The following is a 23,204-nucleotide window of genomic DNA, read 5'->3' as shown; positions in this document are numbered from 1 at the left end:
TCTTAGGAAATGCGATTAAACATACATTATTGCAGATCTCACAAAAGTCAGGCCTCTGTCAAAATTTGTCATGGTTCTTCCTCGAGAAAATGCAGTGCCCTTACAGGATGTTGAGCCAATATTAACTCAGAAAGTTTTCATTACAGTTCCTAAGCCAGTCCATCTTTTGTTTTACACAGCCTAGAATGTACTAAGAGTTCAAGGTCTTAGCCTCTTCTTTGCAAAGTCAATGCTGTGTGAAACCACTGGCTGGTCATTTGTTCTTTCAGTGATCAACTGTGTAGTGAGTATCTATCTATCCGTTAAGCCTGTGCTAGGAAACTGGGAATGTTGGAAATGAGCTTAAACCCAGTACGGTCTCTGTCTTCATGGAACTTAGAGTCTAGTTAGGGGAGGTAGACATGGATCAAAGAATCACTCAGACTAGTATAAAATTGCAACCGTGCAGGGCAATGAAAGCCTGGAAGAGGGGATTTGACAAGGAGCCCGGAGAAGGCTTACTGGAGGAAATAACACAGTTGAGATCCGAACACGGAGTAGGAATTCAAGCAAAATGAGAAGGGAAAGGAAGGGGAAGACTGCATGAAGACCTTTGTGGGCAGGAGCGTGGCAAATACGAGAGCCCGGGAGAAGGCAAGAGTGCCGGGGTTGAGGTGGTGAAGGAGAGTGGGGTAAAAGGGAACGATGGAAAAGAATTTTCAGGTGAGATCATGAAGGGACTTGGCTCTGTTAGAGAACTTTCTCTTCATTCTCGTACAAATTGAAAACATGTAAGAGTTCTCACAAGTATTTCCAGAGGGAAGAGAGGAGAAAGATGTAGGCAGACCAGTTGAATACTTTCTGTGTTGCAGCACCCAAGGTCATGCCCTGGTCTAGTGTAGCGGTTAAAGGGGATGGGATAAATTCAAGAGATACTTAGAAGGCAAAATCAAAAGAATGAGGAGTTTGTATAGGATATAGGGAATGAGGGAGGAAGGGTCAATCCTAGTTTTCTGACTTCGCACACTGATATGTGATGGTTCCTGTGCAGGCAACCGCACAGGAGAGCAGGTGGGTTGGAGGGCGACTATAACCCTGGCCGCAGACGTACTGGGTTTGTGACACCCATAGGATAGATAAGAAGCTAGGTGTCTGAATCCAAATCTTAGAGGTACAGCTGGAGGTATAATCTGGAAGCCTTTTCCATAGAGATAATTGGAGCCACGCATGTCGATGAAATTATCTAGGGAGGCTGTGTTTGAATACACATGAAATGACAATGGTGGTAATTTTCTGTGTCTAAATTTGTGTCTTATTTCTGTCTAAATTTCTTTTCTTTTTGAAACCTTTCTTTCATGTTTATTTTTGAGAGAGAGAGAGAGAGAGCAAGCGCACACGTGTGGGGAAGGGGCAGAGAGAGAGGGGGACGGAGGATCCAAAGCAGGCTCTGTGCTGACAGAGGAGAGCCCGACGCGGGGCTCGAACCCACAAACCGTGAGATCATGACCTGAGCTGCAGTGGGTCACTCAACTGACTGAGCCGCCCAGGTGCCCCCTGTGTCTAAATTCCTTGGAAGGATTCAAAACAAAATTCTGGTCGCTTCAAGTGATCATTCACATTTATCTACCTACAAGAAGTGCTTGAAAATGTCAGAATTTTCAACAGCCGAGGAAAAGTGAGGTTATAAGAGAGGATAGACTTGCTATGTTATCACGTTGAGTAAAGAGTAAAAATCAAGCCTAAATACTTCTCTGACTGGGATAAAGCCATGGCATAAATCAACTAAGCCTAACCAAACATTGTACTGCTTTGAATTGGGTTAAAGTAAAAAAAAAAAAATTGTTTTTTGAAAAAAATTATGTTAGGAAATTTGTTGAATCACGTGGACAAAAACCTTAGACGTCTGTGCCACAATCAAACAGAATTCTCTTGGCTGTCTTACTTCCCTGCTAGGAATAAAATCTACTTTTGTGCATGTTTTCACATTCATTAGTAGTGAATTCAAATACCAGTTGCTTATCCTACTATATAGTGTATTAAATTGAAGTTCAGTAGAAAGTATGTGACCTGTAAGAGACCCGGGATGAATCTAGAATTGGGGAGATTTATTTTGGGGAAGTGTTCCTTGAATGGGGAATAAACAGGGCTGTGGTTAGAAGGTTCTCAGTATTCACATGTTGGAAAAGATTATGCATTTCTTATGAATCACTAAGTACACGTTGCAGAATAGAGAATAGTTAAATGTTAAAATCAGTATTTTTCAATTACTCTCTTTACTGCAGCATACAAATCACAAAATCTATCGACAAAAAATGTAATTCTAGATTAGCCCTTCACATCACAGTAGCTACAGCACTGAACAGGATGTTGTACGTTATTTTAACTTTTAGATTGTCTCCTGGCCCTGATTTAAAAATTTTTTTTTCCAACGTTTATTTATTTTTGGGACAGAGAGAGACAGAGCATGAACGGGGGAGGGGCAGAGAGAGAGGGAGACACAGAATCGGAAAACAGGCTCCAAGCTCTGAGCCATCAGCCCAGAGCCTGACGCGGGGCTCGAACTCACGGACCGCGAGATCGTGACCTGGCTGAAGTCGGACGCTTAACCGACTGCGCCACCCAGGCGCCCCTCCTGGCCCTGATTTTAATTGGCTCAGGGCTCCCTACAGAAAGGGCTGTTCATCCTCGCTCATTCCTGTTCCCTCCTTTGTGGTTACCCGCGTTCCTGTGCGAGCTCTGGGATGCGTGTTTGACCCACGATGCCGAGGGAAAGTGTTTGTGCTAAACTCCAGTTTTTATGTGGTGAAAATTCTAGTAAGGAAGTTGTTCACGAGAAGTTTAAAAAGTAGCAAGGAAGAAAAATGAGGGCCTAGCTCACTCATGAACTGGAGTACTCACTTTCAGAATCTTCAAGTTGGCATTCAGGTGGCCAAAGGACAGACCTGGGCTTGGGGCCCCCTTCCCTGTGACTTGTTAGGGTGGGCCAGGGCCTGGAATGAGATACTTTCCCTCAGTTAAGATCTCGACACCTTCCAGGAGAGGAAGGCACTCATGTAGTGGGAACAGCAGCCAGGCACGCTGAGGAGTAGCCCCCCGGGGGTGTTTGCGAGCACGATTTCGCTCCACGTGTGGCTTGGATTTATTACTGATGAGCTCGTGACTGCTCCGTGTGGAGAAGGCATTTCCCTCCTTGCGAAAGGCTTTGCTCCTGACCCGGGTGAATCAGGTCTCACTAGGCCATCTGTATGTGCTCTGCCTGTCTGCTGATCTGGGTGCAGCTGTTCCCTTGGCGACCAGACAGGCTGTTGGGCCCATGTGAGAAGAGAAACCTGTGCCTAAACCGAACCTCGGTCCCAGCAATTCCAAGCTGTGTGAAACTGAGTAAGTACCTTAACGTCTCTGTACGTCATTTTTCCCATTTAAATAATGGGGGTGTTCATAGAACTCATCTCGGTGTAGCTGTGAGGATTTAAAATGACCAAATGCACGTAAAGTACGTAGAACAGTAAGTGTTTAGTGTTGTTACTATTACTATTATTTAGTTCATGCTAAATCGGAAGCCCTGATCAGCATTGATTCATATTCATTATGAAGCGTCCATTTGCATTCTGTTAGTGAGCACGGAATCCCAACCATGCGATACACGTTACTTGAAAGAAAAGTCCTGTGACAGACCCCTTTCCAAATCATTCTTCACTGCAGTCCCCGAGGCTCCTTCCTCTCCCGCTCCTTCCTCCCACACCTGGTCTTACCCCCCAACACCCGATCCCGTCTCTTCCTTCTCGAAGTCTCCTAGGCCCTACCTCTGGCACTGGGCGCTAGACCAATTACGGAAGTCATGATTTTCGGGAGGGCAGTGTGTGGTGGGTGGGTGAGTGTGTATGTGTCACATAAAGGAACAAAGACAAGGCTGTTTTATGCAAACATTAAAGCAATTATGTCACACGGTGTCACTGTTGTAGCTTTTATAATTAGTGGAACCCTCGGGAGGAATATGGCGACCACCAGCCAAGAGGCCAAATTTCACAGGGTGCAGGGTTGGCTCCCGGATCCAACCCAGCACAGTCGGCAGTGATTGTTCCTTTCCAACTGCAACCTTTTCATTCTGTTGTAATTATTATGCTTTTACGCTGCTGTCTGAAGTGCTCAACCTATGAGAATGATTTTATAAGAAAGGAGCCTGGGAATGAAGTAGCCGTGTCTCTTTTCCTTAAAAATCTTTTTTTCTTCGTTCAAAAGTAGTTCCAACTGTGATTAAATAAATCTATTTAAGTGTAAACATGCAAAATGTAAAGCTTCTCTTCCTGTGTCCTCCCTTCAAGTCACATCACTTTCTGATGACTAAGTCAAGTGCAATTTATTGTGTTCTTCCGTCAGGACATAATTCAGTGTGAGACTCGGTGTGTCCTTTCTCGTGGTGACTTTTGTGTTTACGGTGCTTTCCTGGAGGAAGTTCACTGTAGACTGCTGTACGCGGCTGTTGGTTTCATTTTGACGACTTGAAAAGGCTGTGTTTAGAAGTCAGGTGCAAGGTGACTATTTAAATGAGAAGTCAAGTGCAAGGTGAATATTTCAGTTAGGAGTCGGGTGCAAGGTGAGTAATGAAGTATGAGGCCTTAGCAGTGGATCTAAGACTTGCTTTGCGGAGTCCTCTGCTTTGAAGGCTTGTTTCTCCATTTCCTCACAGAATTTCTGAGAGAAAGGGAAACCTTTCTGTCGTCAGCTGTGCTGCTTTGTTACTCTGAGAGACGCCTTTCTGAAATGGCCGCTTTGGAAACATCCACTGGGTTGATTGCATAGAGGGGTACCAAGGACAGAGAAGGTCTAGTTCTAAAGGGATTAAAAAAGACACATTACTTTTTGTATATCCTCTGGCATAATTAATTCATTTCAAATATTCATATTAATACAGTGTGTCGTTCCTTGTTCTCTCTAGACTGGAACATTCCCTCTATCCTGAAATGTAATAAGCATGTGGTCACTTGTAACGTGTCTTCTCATGATTCCAATCTTAATTATTATTCTAGCTTCACTTTAAAAATTTTAAGGAGTAGAGGAGGAACTTCACCAACACATAGCATCTTTCTATTCAAGAGCGCTACCCAAGAAAAGGGGTAACGTACTGCTTCTGGATGGGCTTCCTATTGGTTCCCGGTTGGAATGTCCGGTTTTTAGGACCAAAACTGTAGAGCAGAGGGGACTTGAGATGCTTCAGAGCTGAATTTCAGCCGCGGCTATTGTTAATTTCTCATTTTATTTTACTTACCAGCGCGCGAAATAACCAACTTGTTTTGTGCCTTGCAGCTATATTCATTTCAACCAAATAGAAACGCTACAGCCGGAGACCTTTGGAGACCTTGTGAAATTAGAAAGACTGTAAGTGTTGACTGTTTCCACGTCCTTTGCTTCTGCTTTACTTCTTTTGTTTATACATGTCGACTGCCCGGGAGATCAGGACATTTTGTTGTAAGCCTAAGAAGCAGGGCCTGCGCCTTTGTGCTATAAGATACAGTCACTGTGAGACAGTCTATAGTTTGAAATCCATGGAGAAAAGATGAATCACCCAATTAAAAATAGGGCAAAAGCGATGAGCAACATTGTGCGAAGGAGGTAAAACCACTTTGAAAACTTGAGGCAGAATTGACCACAGTTAACCATACACAGGCCCTGTGACCTATCGATCAGTCCCACTTCTGCTTCTAGACACAACAGATGTGCACCAGGAGGCACATTCTGGAATGTTTACGGCAGCATCGCTTCTAACCCCTCCACCCTAGAACTGACGCAAGCACCCGACAACAAAAGAAGAGAAATAGATTGTCGCGTATTCGTAACCCAGGAGACTCTACAGCACATACGAGTCTCAGAAGCGTTCTGAAACAAACAAACAAAAAAATCAAACATCGAAAATCGCATCGTCTGATTTTGTTTTTGGGAGAAATTCAAAAACAGCAGAAACATGCACGGTGGCTAGAAGTTAGACAGTGGTTATCTTTGGAGAGAAGGAAGTGATGGGGGACAGCAGGAGGGGGCTTCTTCAGTGCTGACAGTTCTGTCTTTTTCTGTTTTCCCTGGATGGTAACTGCACAGCTGCATTCACTTTTGGGGAAGTCATCGTGCTTACAGCGTGGTGTGCGTACGCTTCCAGACGAATGTTATATTTAATACAGCTTTATGCGATAACAGTAACAAACCCAGAGGACACTTGGACAGCCTTCTCTTGTGTTGTCTTTTACCGGATGAAGATGCTCTAACCCTTAATCTCTTCTGTCCCTTATAGTACCAAACTGATTGTGATTTTAGTAGAAGATATGGTATTTTTTTAAAGAATAAAAAAATGCAGAATGACAGAGCTGCACTGAATCAGGAATCATTGCACTGAATCATTCAGCTACACTGAATCCGGAATGTTTCAATTAAATATATTGGGAAAAAATTGGAAATTAGGAGTTTGTAGGTTCTGAAAAGGATGCCCTTTCATAGGGATACAGGAAATAGACCCTTAAAATGGAAAGATAAAGAGAGCTAATCAACTGCTTTTCCCATGCCATTAATGTAACCTTATCTGCATATGGAAGTACGGGAATTGTAATGCATAAAATTGCCTTGTTTGGATTTGTGTGTTTGTTTTGCTGAAGGAATGAAACGGAGGAGAGGGAACTGGGTAGGAAAGCGTTCTGTACCCCTTTCTTGTTCTACCAGCTGTGAGCAGTGAGTTCCGCCTTGGCAGATTTCTCCTTCTCAAATACTTGACTGAGGGAGGACAGGCTTCCCTCTTTAGTTGCCCCTCCACACAAAATCCATTACTTTTCTTCTGTCCTGTAATTTTTTCCCCTTAGCGTCTTTTGCCACAATCTCTTATCTGTTGGTGACCTTTCACATTCTGTCCTCTTGACTGGTATGGATTTATTTATTGTATTGGCCATCTGGGCTATTATTTCAGTAGAGTTCTGAAAGAGAATGAGGCAAATTCGTATGCCTAGCCCACTATTTTGAGTCGGCATTCTTCTGCCTATAACTTTGAAGCATTTGTTGCAATGACATTTTAAATGTTAAAATTAAATGATCGTATTAAGGTATTTCTCACTCTAAACAAATTCAGGCTGACTTTGCCTGTAACCACACGTCCGCAAGTAATGTGCATTCAGCAGCAGCGGCAGCAAGAGGAAATCTAGAATAGTTCTTTATTTATAGGCTTTGATAAAAGCCCCCATGTGTTGCATTCATAAATAGCAACCCCTACCACTTGTGTGGAACGTTCTTTTCAGTGGAGGCATGATGCCAATGCAGACAAGTGAAGACCTGTGTCTTCGTCTTTTCTATGAAGAGGAGAATTACTTTGAAAATCCTGGCCCTTTACCAAAGTTAGATTTTTCTCCAGTAGATACAACTTCTCTTTAAACAGTCATAAACTATGTATTATTACATCACCAAGCAAAAGACTCTATATGCATTTGGTGAAGCCACATGGATTTAAACCGGTAATCGAGAGCTTGATGCACAGGTAGAAGATTGCAGTCATGCCTCTGGTGAAGTGTACAGAATTCTGATTTTTTGTCTAATAATTCACGGTTGCTATGGAAGAATGATACCGTTTCTCCCCAGTGCCACTGGCCAATTGCACAGCGGTGAGATCTTGGACGTTCTTCATAAAGCTGGCTCCTTATATTTATTTTTTATGTTCATACTGACCTCAGCAAGCCATAGGTTATATTTCGCCTGCTTTTTGTTTGGAATCTTTAGTGAATCTGTCTTTAAAAAATGGGGAAAAGAGATCAAGAGGAAGAAAACCTTGATATTCTGTATCCATAAAGAACATTCACAGTGACTGAGCATACATTTGGTTTTATTGGTTTGGGGAGACTACCAGTTTGAAACAACATCACACTAGATGCTTTACGGAGTCAACCGGCCTGGAAAAATGTGTTCTTTCTCAGGCATGCACCTCACTAAAGCCAAGGCTTTCTCAAGAAGCTTTCTCAAGGTGTTAGGAGCTGAACAGGAGGTTTTCTCTACTTCTTAGAAGGCTCTTGGATTTCCAATGGCTATATCTTTAAACGCTAACGTAAATTTCAGGCAGAAGATACGCTTTTCTCTCCTCAGAACATTAATGTTGAAAAAAACGCTCATTCATGGCTTGGCTTGTTTGGTAGCATGTATATTTCTGTCACAGCAAAGAGATCAGTCTTTGTATCAATTCCAGTCCAATGGATTCTGCTAATGTTTTTAATCAAGTGTCTTTAACGGAAAACATCAGCGGCAAATAATTAGACAAACTTTCCAATACAGGAGGAGGTGCTTTTTAGGACTTGTTGGGACTAAAGCGGTCAAAGTGCTACTTCCACAAGCAGAACTCAACACACCATCTGCAAAGGCATTTTGAAGATTAACTTCAGGGAAGTTGGAAAGAAGAAAGAGAAGGCGGCACAGGCATGCATCGTCGCACCCCTGCTAAACAGGACTGCTGAAATAGTGCTTCTGTTTTAGTACCGTCACTGACATAGTAGTCTAGGAATTATCTAATAACGGTAATTATAATAATAGTAGCCCCATTTTATAGACAAAGGAACAAATAGTTACAGAAATAATAAGTGTGATAACACCTGATTCGGGAAGCCCAGTAATATGTAAGACATAAACTAATGTTGAAATGACAGCAATTTGGACATTTTCATCACTGTACAAAATTAAGGAAAATTGTTGACAATGATTTTTCAATATTTACATACCTTGCTTCCAAATCTGTGGTGGTGGAAATGTTATGCTTTTTTCTTGATTTGATTTGCCTGCTCCACAATTAATTCTGGTCTACTTGGCTTGGAAAATAGATAACATCTTTCGATCTCTGATTATTGATGCAATTTGCAGCCTTTTACATACGTTAAGAGAATAATCAGCAGCCTTTTTACTGTTGTTATCACAATGCACTATGCTAGTTATAAATAGTCAAGTAAGCTTGTAGTCCAGCAAACACACACACACACACACACACACACACACACACACACGAATAAGTTGTCCAAATTATTTGGCTTTCCCCAAGGTTCAGCTGAAATGTACTACAAGCTTTTTCTCCATTATGAAATTCTATTCCAATATCCCCTGAGATATGAAAATGGATTAGGGCTTGGGGATTTAGAATTACTCTGTGACTTCCATCCGTACACCCGTCCTAACCTGTTTACTATTTCTTCTCTAGTCATTGCTTCTTAGTTTGGTGAATTGGGTGGGGCAGAGGATGATGAGTATAAGGAACTAAAATAGTAAGGATCAGGAAAAAATTTCTGTCTATTCAGATGTGCTTCAAATTTCCAAAACCATAAAAACATTTTGCTCCTTCTGACTCCCTGTTACCTTAATCCCTAATAGGTAATTAAAATTAAGCTAAAAACATACATTGCTAGGAAAACATGGCCAGATGACCCTATTAAATTTTGAGATAGGAGCACTGGTCATGAAGTAGGACTCCGAGGGAGGCTGGATGTAGCTAATTGTTAACACTTTCTACCTAGTATTCAGTTATTTGTGCCCATTTCCTACAGTCTTCAGAAATAAATGGCATGAAGGGATGCCTGGGTGGCTCAGTTGGTTGAGTGACTGACTCTTGATTTCAGCTCAGGTCATGATCTCAGGGTCGTGGGATCAAGTCTTGCATTGGACTCCACACTGAGCATGGACCCTGCTTGGGATTCTTCTCTGTCTCTCTCTCTCTCTCTGTTTCTCTTTCTCTCCATCTCCCTCTACCTGTCGCTCTCACTCTTTCTCTCTAAAAGAAAGAAAAGAAAGAAATGGCATGGAGCTTTCCTCTGTTTTGCGGATTATTGTTTTGTCTTCTTTTCATACACATGCCCTTGGTTGAATATGCTTTCAGTGGTGCTAGTGAGAATGGGAGCCCAGCTGTCATCTGCTAGCCCTAATCTCTCTCGTCACAGTGCAGGGAGGTGGTATGGCCGGGCAGCGCTCTCAGGGAGCCCAGACCCGTGCTGGACTGACCAGGTGAAAGGAGAGGTAGAAATCCTGTGGCATGGGCCTCCTCCGTTGCCTCTATCCATTACCTCTGGTGATGGAACCTAACTGGGAAGAGGAAGCCAGGGTCAAAAGAGCCTGGGGACGAGCTGCTTCTGTGATCTCCGTGGGCTGTGGGCATGGATTTGAAAGCAAACACGCAAATGGTTGGCTGAGCCATGGACCAAGCGGCACCCAATGGGACTGGAGTTTAGCTAAACCGCAGGATCCGGTCAATCATGGTTTGCTTGCGGCCCCCTGCAGTCATACATACACTACTGTGCCATTTGTTTTGATGAAAACATTCTCTATGTTGATTTCCTGCGTGTTTAAAGACTTCCTTTTGTGGTTTTCTCTTTAGCACTTGTAATCTCTAACTAAAACAAAAAATTAAAAGACAAAAAAAGAACACGGATGAGAAAATACCAGTGTAGTGGCAGAAACGTGCATGTAAGTCTTTAAAACGATGCTTGCATATGCCTTTCCTCACTGAGATATTTTTGAAAATGTACTATGGAGTCACAATTAGACTTTTTTAAAAAGTCTCCTAAATCGTCCTTACTGTGCTGCGATTAAAAGTTACCCTTTGTTTTTCAGGTTTTTGCATAATAACAAATTATCGAAAATTCCGGCCGGGAGCTTTTCTCATCTGGATTCATTAAAGAGACTGTAAGTGAAAGGAAGCATGCAAACACAGAAACCATATGATTTCCTCCCAAATAAATAAACCCCAAGCGATGATTTGCCTTTGTCTCCTTCTGCCGTGAAAGATCATTGCAATTCTAGCGTGGTCGAGAGAAAACGGTTTCGTTAACCGCACAGCGATAGAGGACACAGATAGTCTACTGAGCTTTTCATGTATTCCCTTAGAAGTGACATTCAAAAGGAATATTGAAGACAGAACTTTCCTCGGTTCTCAGTAATTTCCTTGCTGGTCAAATCTAAAGGCTCCCAAGACTTCCTTTTCCTTTCGCTTTTATTTAAAAAAGAGACGTGAGAAGTTCCAAAGAAAGTCTGACTCCTCTGGCCAGACTTCACAAGCTGGGCCTCGTTGCACCGGTGGTTATGGGTACAGTTCATTTCTTCCGACACTAAACAATTCAGAGCGAACACCCCAATCCTGTTTTAGTCTCCAGCTGCCTCCCTTTTCCGTCTGCCTCTGTGAATCACTTGCCTTTACCCTGATCTGTCTCTGCACCCCGCTCTCTGGGTATACTTCTGCATCGTTGATGGATTTCTGGTTGTTATTTTTCCCCTGGGTGAGTTCCAGTTATCAGATAAAGATCAAATGTCCCGCTTCCCGGTGCCAGTTGGAGGGCACACGGGGGCAGACTCACAGAGGTTTCTCTCTCAGCCGTCTTGGGGGCCACGTTGTTGCTGTTGTCTTTCTGGTGTGATGTGCCCAGGTCCAGGCTGACAGGCAAGGGAAGGTGAAGATTTAAGTAGGTATCGGAACACCGAGGGAGAGAAATGTGTGTTGTACTTGGTGCCTGGAAATCACACTTGGAATCGCTGTGTTTCAAGGATCACGAATCATCAGGAGGAACGTTCATCCAGCCCCAGTCCGTTGTTTCGGGCGTTCGTGCTCTGTTTTCTGTCATGGCAGTTCTCAGCGCAGATGCTGCCTCCCCCGTCTTTTCTCCTCGGGCTGTGCTCTTTGTGCTCAAACCCACCAAAGCCTTGCTTGGTGATTCTCTTCACCTGCCAAAGTCTTCCTTCTCAGAGCTGGTTGCACTGAGCTGTTTGGAAAAGTACACACGTGGATTCTCACTTGCTGTTGTAATAGACTTTGTCTTCTAGAGCAGTTTCAGGTGCGCAGAAAGTAGTGAGACTTCCCACGTACGCTCTGTCCCCACACACAGCCTCCGCCACTCTCATCCCCCACCAAAGTAGAATAGCTCTTAAAATCCACACGTCGGGATCACCCAAAGTCCGTAGCACATCTTAGGGCTCACCCTTGGTATTGCACATCGTATGGGGTCAGATGAATGTGTAACGACATATAGCATATGGAACGTCGTGTGGAATATTTTCACTGCCCTAAAAGTCCTCTGTGCTCCTCTGTTCATCCCCTCGTGCCCGCAGCCGGCTCCATAGTTTCATCTTTTCTCGGATGTCATATGACTGAAATCTTACAGCATTCAGCCTTTTCAGATGAGGTTCTTTCATTTAGTAATAGGCACTTCAGATGCCTGCATGTCTTTTCATGGCTCAAAAGAGAATTTCTTTTTAGTCTTGAATACTAGTCCATCGTCTGGTTGTACCACAGTTTGTTTCTGCCTTCACCTGCCGACGGACACGTGTTTGCTTTCAAGTTTTGGCCATTAGAAATAAAGCTGCTAGAAATATCCACGTGTAGGGTCTGAGTGGACATAAGCTGCACGTGCTTTGAATACATACAAAGGAACGTGGGTCCTGGATCTTGTGGCAAAAGTATATCTGGTTTTTGAGAAATTGCCTGGCTGTCTTCCAAACCGGCTGTACCAATGTGGTCCCACCGGCAGTGAGAGGTCACCGGCATTCAGGGTTGTCAGGGTCCTGGATTTGGGCTATTCCGATTGATGTATAGTGGGATGTTGTTGTTTTCCACATTCTTGGTTTTGAGTCATATCTGGAAAGTGAAAAATACCAAGATATTTTGCAACAAGGCAATAGGATGCTTTATTCTGGTAGTGGGAGGAATATGTTTTTTACTTGCCTTCTTCCTTTTCTTGTTGGATTTGTTATACCATGTGTGGTTAGAGTCACTGTCTTTGTATATTTGCGGTCATAATTCCCATTAAATGTGTCTTTTCTACATAGATTTCTACCTGGGTATCATTCTTGACTTCTCAGACTCTCAGAAAGTCTTGAAATGCTAAATCCCTTGTTTTTTCCCCTAATCTCTTTGTGCTATTCTTTCTTGTTAAATTTTAGTAGCAGCTTTTTTGTTCTAACCTCTCACATTTAATGAAACGCATTCACTCCATTGCTGGAACGCACACAGAGAAGCAAATACTAATCAGGAAGCAGAGGGAGACCTTATTTTAGAGTGATGTGCCATTGTGTATATTCTATGCATGCACTGTCTTTATTTCAAATGTTTTAAGCCACTTTTCTTTATTTATTTAATATAATTTATTGTCAAATTGGCTTCTATACAACACCCAGTGCTCATCCCCACAAGTGCCCTCCTCAGTGCCCATCACCCATTTTCCCCTCCCCCACCCATCGACCCTCAGTTTGTTCTCTGTATTTAAGAGCCTCTTATAGTTTGCCTCCCTCCCTCTCTGTTTGAGACAATTTTTTTCCCCTATCCTTTCCCCCGTGGTCTTGTGTTAAGTTTCTGAAGATCACGTATGAGTGAAAACATACGATATCTGTCTTTCTGTGACTGACTTATTTCACTCAGCACAATAGCTTCCAGTTCCATCCACGTTGTATGTTGTGTTGATGTTGTGTTCATAGATGGATGGTACACTGGTCACTTCTGGTCATGGTAAACTGACATACAGACGATTTGAGCCAGCTCTTCCAGGGTTCATGAGATCTTGGTCAGGCTGAGACGGTGAGCCCTGGTACCTGTTATTCCAAATCCTCAAACCTGTGCCTATCCAGGCTGTAATTTATACATGAAAATCAGAATACAGGAAAGTAACTGAAGGCTAGTAAATAAGCTGTGTGTACCATCAAATAGATTCCATCTTCAACAATGAAGTCTCTCAACAATTGAAAGAGTGTCACTGCATTGGTCGCATCTGGGAGTCCAAGAAACCTGTGTGGCTCACATGTGCCCTATCAGCACTGGGAGCCGCAGGGGACACCGGCTCGTGGTTTCCCCGTCTGTACCGTATCATTTCTAACTCATGACGACCGCATTCCTTCCAAGAGTACTGAGAAAGTTAATGAAGTTCTTTTTAAAAAGTGCTTTTGGACCTTTATGTGAAAGGGATTATGTAAGCGCAAGTGATATATTACTGTGTTTTCAAATAGAAAGATTTGAATTTGAACTTACCCCGTGCTTTTTTATTCCCTTTCAAGTTGCCCATTGAGCAGTGAACAGACCCAAGTGGGTTATTATTTTACTGTTGTGATTCTTGACTGAATGCTATCAAAGAGAAGTTGTCTTTGATTTAGCACATCGGGTGTGATATTTGATGTAAGAGAAGCTTCAAAATAGAGAACAGTGAAATGGCAGTGATTTTAAGTGTATTACTAATAAGTATGGGCTAATAAAGATTAAGACAACCCACTTTTATTATTGATAAGATAGTGTTTTATCTAGTGTTTTATTTTTCAAAATTTATGGCTTTAAATGATAGGCTATGTTTTAAGTAGTGCTTTCTCGGTATAAATTTGGAAACACTCAACTTGTAAAGCCTCCCCAAATGGATTTTTGTGCAAAAATATAGTACTATATGTTTTTTCACTACCATAAAAATTCTAGTACTATATGTTTTTTCAAATATAAAGGAGGGTTTTTTTTAATGTTTATTTATTTTTGAGAGAAGGACAGAGCATGAGCAGGGGAAGGGCTCATGAGAGAAAGAGAGAAAGAGAGAGAGAAAGAGACACAGAATCTGAAGCAGGCTCCAGGCTCTGAGCTGTCAGCACAGAGCCCGATGAGAGGCTCAAACTCACGAGCTGCGAGATCATGACCTGAGCTGAGGTCGGACGTTCAAGCAACTGAGCCACCCAGGCACCCCTCAAATATAAAGGAGTTTTTTAAGTGGCAAGTGCGAAAAGAATAACCTATAGTTGTTTTATTCATGTTTTGTATCCCTGCTATGGATGAATATTTTAATTGAAGTCAGTGGTCATAAAAAGAAGAAATGAAATCTTATGCTCTAGTGTTGTTAAAACACACAGGCATGAGGATACATATGGGAAAGAGAGGATCGCTGATTCATGGAGGGTTGTTATGTAAGCAATGATGACATCAGGGAAATGGAACATTCAAGAATGGTGGGTCCCAAGGGAGTTGTTGATGTCCTGGCTTTGGTTCGACTCAGAAATCTCATGGTGATACTAAAGTGAGAATTTACACCTTAATATTTAACAACAAACTGCTTTTGATAAAATTACCAGACATTAAACTCAAAACATAAATCAGAATGAACTTTGGGCTCCTTCATGTTGAAATAGATCAGTTTTTTAGCAAAGTAGCTGGTTCAGTAAATCAGTCAGTGACAAGGAGCAGCCAAGGACACTGAACCCAACACCTTGCTGAACAAGTACTAGTCAAGTGTTACGTCTTATACGTCACTCTGGACAAGGCTGAAAGTATTCTCCGTTTCAGTTACGGCTTTATTTTCTCTGTTTAGTGCGAAATCTTGATGGAAGCATTAAGCAAATAAAATCCATACCATTCAGTAACCTTTTAATGAATGTGAGACTTTTTCCCCTTAATTTTAACTATTTAATGCTGCTAAATATAGCTAGTTTTCAATGTAATACAGTTCGAGTACAATATAACAATCTTATGAACGAAGCATCTACAATACACTTCACGAAATTATCAGACAATAAATCTTTCTTAAATTTATTAAAAAATGTACAATTTTCTCGAATTATAAATTCCAAATCTAGAGAAGAACATGATTTTTTTTTTTTTTACTTTTAGCTTACTATTCCCAGTAACTTGCTACTAATACAGATTCCTAAGTTAAAATAGCTAGGTGATTTTTAATTTTATATGCAAATTGATCCTTTAAATTCCTTTGTTTCCCAAATGATTTTAAAGGACATTTTATACAATGTCCTTTATACAATATATTAAATGTCCTTTATACAATATATTAAAAAATATAGCATTTTAAAATTCTTAAAAATCACATAAAGCATTACTTATGACAATAAAATTTAGACAACATAACATCCCCATCATAAATATATTCATATTATCATTTCATCCCTTGAATTCCCTTGTGCAGAGTGTGACCTCGTTACCGCTATAGACAGACTTGTGGATTTCATTTAACTAATGCTGCCCTTTCACCCTTTGGATGGATGAAAGAGATGATTTATCACTTTGTGTACCCTTTTGCTACACATCTTTTGGCAAGAATGGAGGTACACACCATCAATCTCTTTGGTTATCTATCAATTTTATTTCATGAGGAAAAAAAAAAACGCGCTGGAAGGGATTTGGAAAACGTAGTAAAACTTAGCGAAAGTGAACAACTTGTGGGCCTAGGTTAGGAAATACCACAAAAAAAATGTGAAGGGCCTACCCATCCGGTCTGCCAGAGACACTCCCAGATGTGGGCCTTTGTAAGATGGCATCATTTCCAGTGATAGCCAGGCCTGTTAACGCACACACACACAGAGAAATTTTAAGAAGTCCTGCCTCTGTCCTTTGGGAAAATTGAAGACACAAGAGAACACAGGCCTATCCATCCTGATGTCAAGGTGGTTTGCAAGAGAAAGGAGCCAGTCACCTGAGGCAGCTGCCCAAATCAGACACAGCACGTTTATAGGCCTCGTTTGGGTAATAAAGCCTCTACTCTTTCTTGTAAGTAACCTCTGTGAAAAAGTTAAAAAAAAAAAAAGTATACTACCAAGTGTAAATTCTCTGTTCTTAACATTTAAAAGATCCGTAACATTTCACTATGTATAGTTTCAACTCTGAGCCTTCTCTAAGACAAGTAAGCATTCATTTGATCCTGTAGTTATTAAGGTCAGCTTACAGGTAAGCGTGTGTTGTAGTCTGTGGATAGGTACCGACGAATCCTGGAGTCAAAAATGTGACTAAGGAGGTGAATTGGAGGCAGTTAAAGATTTTAATTCAGAAGATGCAAACAACATTAATAGTCACTCAACAGTTGTCATTCTTGCCTGCATGCCTAGGCGTCTGGATTCCAATGCCCTAGTTTGTGACTGTGACTTAATGTGGCTGGGGGAACTTATGCAAGGCTATGCCCGAGATGGCCAAACTCAGGCTGCTGCTACATGTCAATATCCCAGAAGGCTCCAGGGACGCTCCATTGCTTCCGTAACCGTGGAGGAGTTCAACTGTGGTACGTAATTTTCTCTGTGCGTGGAAAACGGAGTTGTCTTTTGTTTGCCTTTTCTATAAAGGTTTGTTAATACAATGTTGCATTTAAAAGAGCATAATATCAAAAGATGCTATTAACAGGTTTAGTTAAAAGTATGGTCAATTTCTGTTTCATTATCTGCATTTTCGCCTAAGGGAGTTTTTATCATCATAAACAGAGCTGGGAAAGTCCTTGAGGACCATTTAATCCAACTTTCAAATTTCCTCAGATATTGAGGAAAACTGTTTTTCAACAAGGTCACAGGACACTGTGACCGGCATTAAAGTTTCCACTTATTCCTCAGCATCACTTAGTGCTAATGATTAATAATTGAGGTTTTTCAGGGGTGCCTGGTGGCTCAGTCGGTTGAGCCCCGACTTCAGCTCGGGTCATGATCTCACGGTTTGTGAGTTCGAGCCCCGCCTCGGGCTCCGTGCTGACAGCTCGGAGCCTAGAGCCTGCTTTGGATTCTCTGTCTATTTCTGCCCCTCCCCCACCTGTGCTCTGTCTCTCTCAAAAATAAGTAAATGTAAAACTTTCTAAAAAAAAAAAATAAATAAATAATTGCGGTTTTTTCAACTTTAGATCAAATAGTTATTAGTATTCACAATATTAATGCAAACTTTGGGTTTGATAAACATAGCTCATATTCTGGCGACTTTGATAAGGCTATCAGCCTTTACTTGAAGATTCAAGTACAGCTTCTTAGAATATTATTTGGTTCTCACCTCAAGCTTTTACTATAAATAAGATAATACCTACCTATGTATCTATCTAATCTATATTTATATATAGCTTTTTTTTAATTTATTTTTTTATTAAAAATTTTTCTTTCAACGTTTATTTATTTTTGGGACAGAGAGAGACAGAGCATGAACGGGGGAGGGGCAGAGAGAGAGGGAGACACAGAATCGGAAACAGGCTCCAGGCTCCGAGCCATCAGCCCAGAGCCCGACGCGGGGCTCGAACTCACGGACCGCGAGATCGTGACCTGGCTGAAGTCGGACGCTTAACCGAGTGCGCCACCCAGGCGCCCCTATATATAGCTTTAAATATGAACAGCTGAATGTACATACATACGTGTGTATGTGTGTGATAATTGGACTCCTTGGAGATTTAGTCACGTGAGAGCTTACAGCAGACATTTTCTTTCTAAAGTCCCATTCACCGGAGGCCAAGTTTTTTTGACTTCTCTAAGCAGGTTATTTGGAAAATTATATCAATATGATTTAACTCCATCCAGATTGAGAAGAAATGTAACTTGGTCTTTATTTCCAAATAAATCGCAAATTGGTCCATACTTTCCATCTTTACTCCCAACTTCAAGTTTATGTTGTGGTCCAGTTTGCCCGGAATACGGTACATGTTAACCGGTGTCCTGGCTTTCATTTTCCTCCCTCTCCAATCTATTATATTTGGGGAGATCTTTTAAAATACCTATCTGATGATATAGTCCTTTTTGCTCTGACTCTTTTATAGCTGCCCACACCTGAAAATGAAACACGAAATCCTGAACAAGGCCACACTTCCTGTATGTTGTATCCCCTGGGTCCTCTCTGTACCCTTGATCCAGTCTTCCTGTCCGTTTGCTCAGTGAGGTTTACCCGTCACGATGGGCTTGAAGTTCCTAAAAGTTCTTAAGCTTTTTTCCAATTCAAGGGCTGTCTGCATGCTTTTTACTCTGTCTACAGTATTCGTCTTGCACGTCTCCTTATAATAGCCCTCTTCTTAAATATGAGTTACTTAGAAAGGCTTTATTTAATCTCGCTTTCTACCCACCTTCTCCCTATCACACGCACACTGAGTCAAGTCCCTTTTTATAGTCTATCTATCAAATCACCATTTATTTTTCTTAGCACTTATCACAACATATTATTCTACATTTTTGTGTTTGTTTAATTTCAGTTGTTTTCAGTGAAATGATAAACCTATGATTACAGAAATTTTGTTTTGATCACTGTTTCATTACTGGTCTTAGCATTGGGCCTGACATACTGTAATGTTGAATTTTTTTTTCATAAATATATAGATGAATCAAACTACTTTTCCAGAAAGGGTAAGGCCAAGTGTTGATCATATGGACTTTTGATGAAGTGGTTAAGATTGGGACCTGTATAACATTCTTCAGACATATTAGATCTGGTTGTTTGTTAAGGACTGACAATCTCAAATCATGTACTTATGAAAAGAAGAGTTTTATCATTTAGAAAGGTTTAGAAACATTTGTTAAGTTTGCCATAGAAAAGTGAAATTCCCTAACATTTTTCTCTCATAATTTAACTTCAGTAATCTTATTTGATTCATTAAAAATCAATCTACTTTCTTATTAAAATAATTTAAATGTTTCCGTGTTTTACCTCTAATTATTACTTGAGAAGGGAAACATTCATTTATATTAATAAGGAATTTTGCTCAGCCAGGTTTGAGGTCTAGACATACAAATTCTTATAAATTGTATAAAGTGGACGTTAGATGGCTAATTGTCTAGGAAGGCTGCCTACAAATTTCAAGCTCAATTGAAGTACTTGGCTTGAAATATCGACCCATAAAATCAAACTTCTTCCATAAATATGGTTGTATTGAACTACTAGAAATAAAAGCACGGGGAAATTTATTTCATTTACTTCATTAGAGATTCCTTTATGCACCGAATCTTTCAAATTTCTGAAGTTTTGTTAAATATATGTCTAATGTCTAAACTGGCATATTACTGGGTAACTGCAAGACAATCTGTAAAACTTTAATGTAGATTCATATTAAATATTCTCAATCTTAGGATACTACAATTTTGTGTCTTTAAAAATACACCAATAATTCTTTTGTCACAGAGAGTCCCCGAATTACTTTTGAGCCCCAGGATGTGGAGGTAACATCGGGGAATACTGTCTACTTCACTTGCCGAGCGGAAGGAAACCCCAAACCGAAGATTACTTGGATACACAACAAGTAAATATTAAGCATGGATGTGTGTTGTATTCTCTTTCCAATTTCATTAATCCACTTATCTTGTTTCAACTAGTTTATCTAGAGATGAAATTTCCCAAATTATCAGAATTTCTTAGAGACAAAAATGTCTTTTAGCATTCATCTTTTGACTTGTCCAAATTATCTGGAGGTTTTTTAAAATTTATATTTCTAGACATTAATGATTGTGAAATTGACTAAAGGGATTTTGTATTATTTCTAGAAGGAAGTAGTGGGATAATAATAAACTAGCGTGTTTTAAAATCTGAACATAATTAGATGTAACCTCATCTTAATTATTTTAGTTGCAAACTGACATTTTACATTTGGTGTTGCAAATTTCACACAATAAATCGGTATAACGTGATGTAAGTGAACTGGCAATAAAGGATATACAAGATTATTTAAAATACTAGTTATTTCTTTTATTCTCATTGCACTATTTGATAAAACGTGGTATGTATCAATCTAAAAGTCTGAATATAAAATTAAATAGCAGTAACAAACTTAAAAAATTAAAATAAACGTCTAAAGAACGAGTGGGAAGGTGATACGAAATAGATACATAGAATGAACTACATGTTTGATACAATTCAGTCACAGGACTTGGATAATTATATTTTCATTAATTACATTATTGGTACCTAGCATGCCTCGCACGTGTCCTTCCCAGGCTTGCACAAAATCTCATTGTTTTCTGTCGTGTGTATAATCAACACTATATTTTTATGCTTTTCTTCACAAAATATTCTGATATTAAAATAGTTTGTGTCTTTTCTGTATATAATTTGAATTTGTAACTTTAGTAAGAAACCCAGACATGTTTGTAAAATGTGTTTTTAATTCTTGCAGAAAACTAATAAGTGTAGGTTAAAAATAGCTTGGAAAGAAGGCAATTATGAACACTATTAAATTTGGAATCTGGCCCAGGAGAAAGACTTCAACTGATAGAAGACTTCAATTTATTTCCATCTGGAGATTGTTCAAGGGTACTTGAGAAATAGAAATTGCTGCTTGTCATGTCTTCAGACTGCTTGCTCTGCCTTCTTACAGTTTAAATTCAGTCATTACGTTTTCAAGGTTATAAAGGCACTGAAATAGTATTTGGAAAGGGACAAGTGAAATCCTGTTGCCTGATGGAATGTATGGCATAAGGGTTTTAAATATGGTGACTAAAGAAACTAAGATGCATTGAAAAGGAAACAGAGAAATGGAAAAAGAAGGGATAAAATGAAGGAAAGGTAAAGTGTAGGCGGAAATTTCTGTTACTGTATTAACCATTTTGCATAGAAAAAAAGTAGAGGTGAAAGGGAAGAGCTGATACCAAGCAGTATTTAACATCACCAAATCTTAACTCACCCATTATTTGTCGCTGAGTATTTTTTTTTTAATAGAAAGATAACATATAGACTGAAAGTGCATGAAACTTAAAGTCTAGTAGAGCAGATCATTTGAAACAAACATCTATTTAACATAAACCAAGCTAAGAAAAAAAAATACAGCCAATTCATTAGAAGCTACCTAGGTGTCCCTTCCTTAACACTCTCTTTTTTCCTCCCCCTAGAGTCCTCTATCCTGACTTTAGGGTCCATAGAGCAGTGTGTTAAGAACTGATTAGACACGAGCAAAGGTAGAATTAGAGAATTAGAAGGTACGTTTGTTGGAGTAAATTAGCTTTCCGGATGGTTAGGAAACACAGAGACTATAATTCAAAGGCCCAGGACATATCCAGTAGGAGTTCCAGAAAGATAGGTTAGAAATAATGAGCTGGAGTCAATGTTTAGAGAAGTAATAATGAGGACTCTTTCATAAATGAAAAAAATCGTGATATTTCAGAATAAGAACTGTACTGATTCCCACCCAGGGCTTAAAAAAGAAATCTATACCTGGCGCGTTATGATCAGAAAGTTGAAAGAGATAAAACCTTTCATTCCAAGATAATTTTCAGATTACCTTCAAATGCATAGCGATTACACTGACAGTTAACTGTACATGGCTAGAAGGCAATCGCATATATTGAAATGGTTGAAGAAGAGAAAATCTAGTTTCCTTCTGTTTTATATTCAGCTAAATTATCTGACAAGTAAAATGAAGACATTTGCAAAGAGTTGAGCCTTACTTGGGGATATTTGCTAAAAGTAATACAAGTTAGAGAGATGTGATATGCAAGAAGTAAAAGTAAAAAGCAACGTATTTTTTTCATTTTTTTTAATGTTCATTTATTTTTGAGAGACAGAGAGACAGCATGAATGGGAGAGGGCAGAGAGAGAGGGAGACCCAGAATCTGAAGCAGGCTCCAGGCTCTGAGCCGTGGGCACAGAGCCCGATGCGGGGCTCAAACTCAGGATCCGTGAGATCATGAGCTGAGCCGAAGTCGGACGCTCAACCGACTGAGCCACGCAGGCGCCCCAAAAGCAATGTAGTTTTCAACATGTTGATAAATATGAATAAATTGAGATTGTTAAAGTATTGGCCAACTGTAAAGTAAGAGAGAAGTAAAATGTTAGATGCTACGAATAAAAATATTGTAAGGAGAGAGGACATAATTAAATCATTTCCATGTCTCATTTTTGAGGTGTAGAATGATATTAATTAACTTTGGATTTAGAGAAGTCAGGAAGACCTGGTAAAAATTATGGTAAAATACTAAGAAACATGAAGAAATACAACTATTCATACTTAGAGAAAGGAAAGAGTGATTAAAGAAAACTGGACCAGTCGACAAAAGGCAGGGAGAGATAGAATTAAGACAAAGGCAAGGCAGAGGAAAGAGAAAATGAACAAAATATCTCATTAGAAATAAGTTTAAATACATTAGTAAAAACAATACATGTACAGATTAAATAGCCTTTTGAAAGACATTGTAAGATTGGATTGAAAAATTCAGCTGTGTACTATTTATGTTTATCTAAAACATGATACTGGGAGGTGTTATATGGGTGAACATATAACAGCAACGTTGTGTTAGTCAAAATAAAGGTGCTATATCAATATTAATATCAACCAAAATAAATTTCAAGAAAAAAAGATAATTGCATATGATTAGTAATTGCATATCATTAGGTCACAGTGATAAGAGCAGCAATTCACTTGGATATAAGAACCATTTTTGATGTACGTTTGGGAGATTCTTTAGGCTTCTCAGGAGGAGAGTAAAGTGATTACCAGTACCTAGAAATAACAATCAAAATAATTTTTTGATAAATGATTGATTGAATTCAAAGAGGAGGGAAACCGTTC

General features: G+C 40.0%; 1 protein-coding gene across 1 annotated transcript in view; it reads left to right on the top strand.

Moving 5' to 3' along the window:
* PXDNL (peroxidasin like) overlaps window positions 1-23,204 on the top strand; it is a 171,046-nt gene that overhangs the window by 27,347 nt on the left and 120,495 nt on the right. Inside the window, 4 exon segments of the mRNA XM_047074398.1 lie at window positions 5,284-5,355; window positions 10,582-10,653; window positions 16,813-16,982; window positions 19,829-19,946. Of these exon segments, the coding sequence (XP_046930354.1) occupies window positions 5,284-5,355; window positions 10,582-10,653; window positions 16,813-16,982; window positions 19,829-19,946 (432 nt within the window).

The sequence above is a fragment of the Lynx rufus genome, unplaced genomic scaffold (genome assembly GCF_022079265.1).
Source record: "Lynx rufus isolate CCGP_SWC_20201006 ecotype Redwood Valley unplaced genomic scaffold, mLynRuf1.p SCAF_12, whole genome shotgun sequence".
NCBI lineage: Eukaryota > Metazoa > Chordata > Mammalia > Carnivora > Felidae > Lynx > Lynx rufus.
This window is presented reverse-complemented; position numbering and strand designations above follow the sequence as displayed.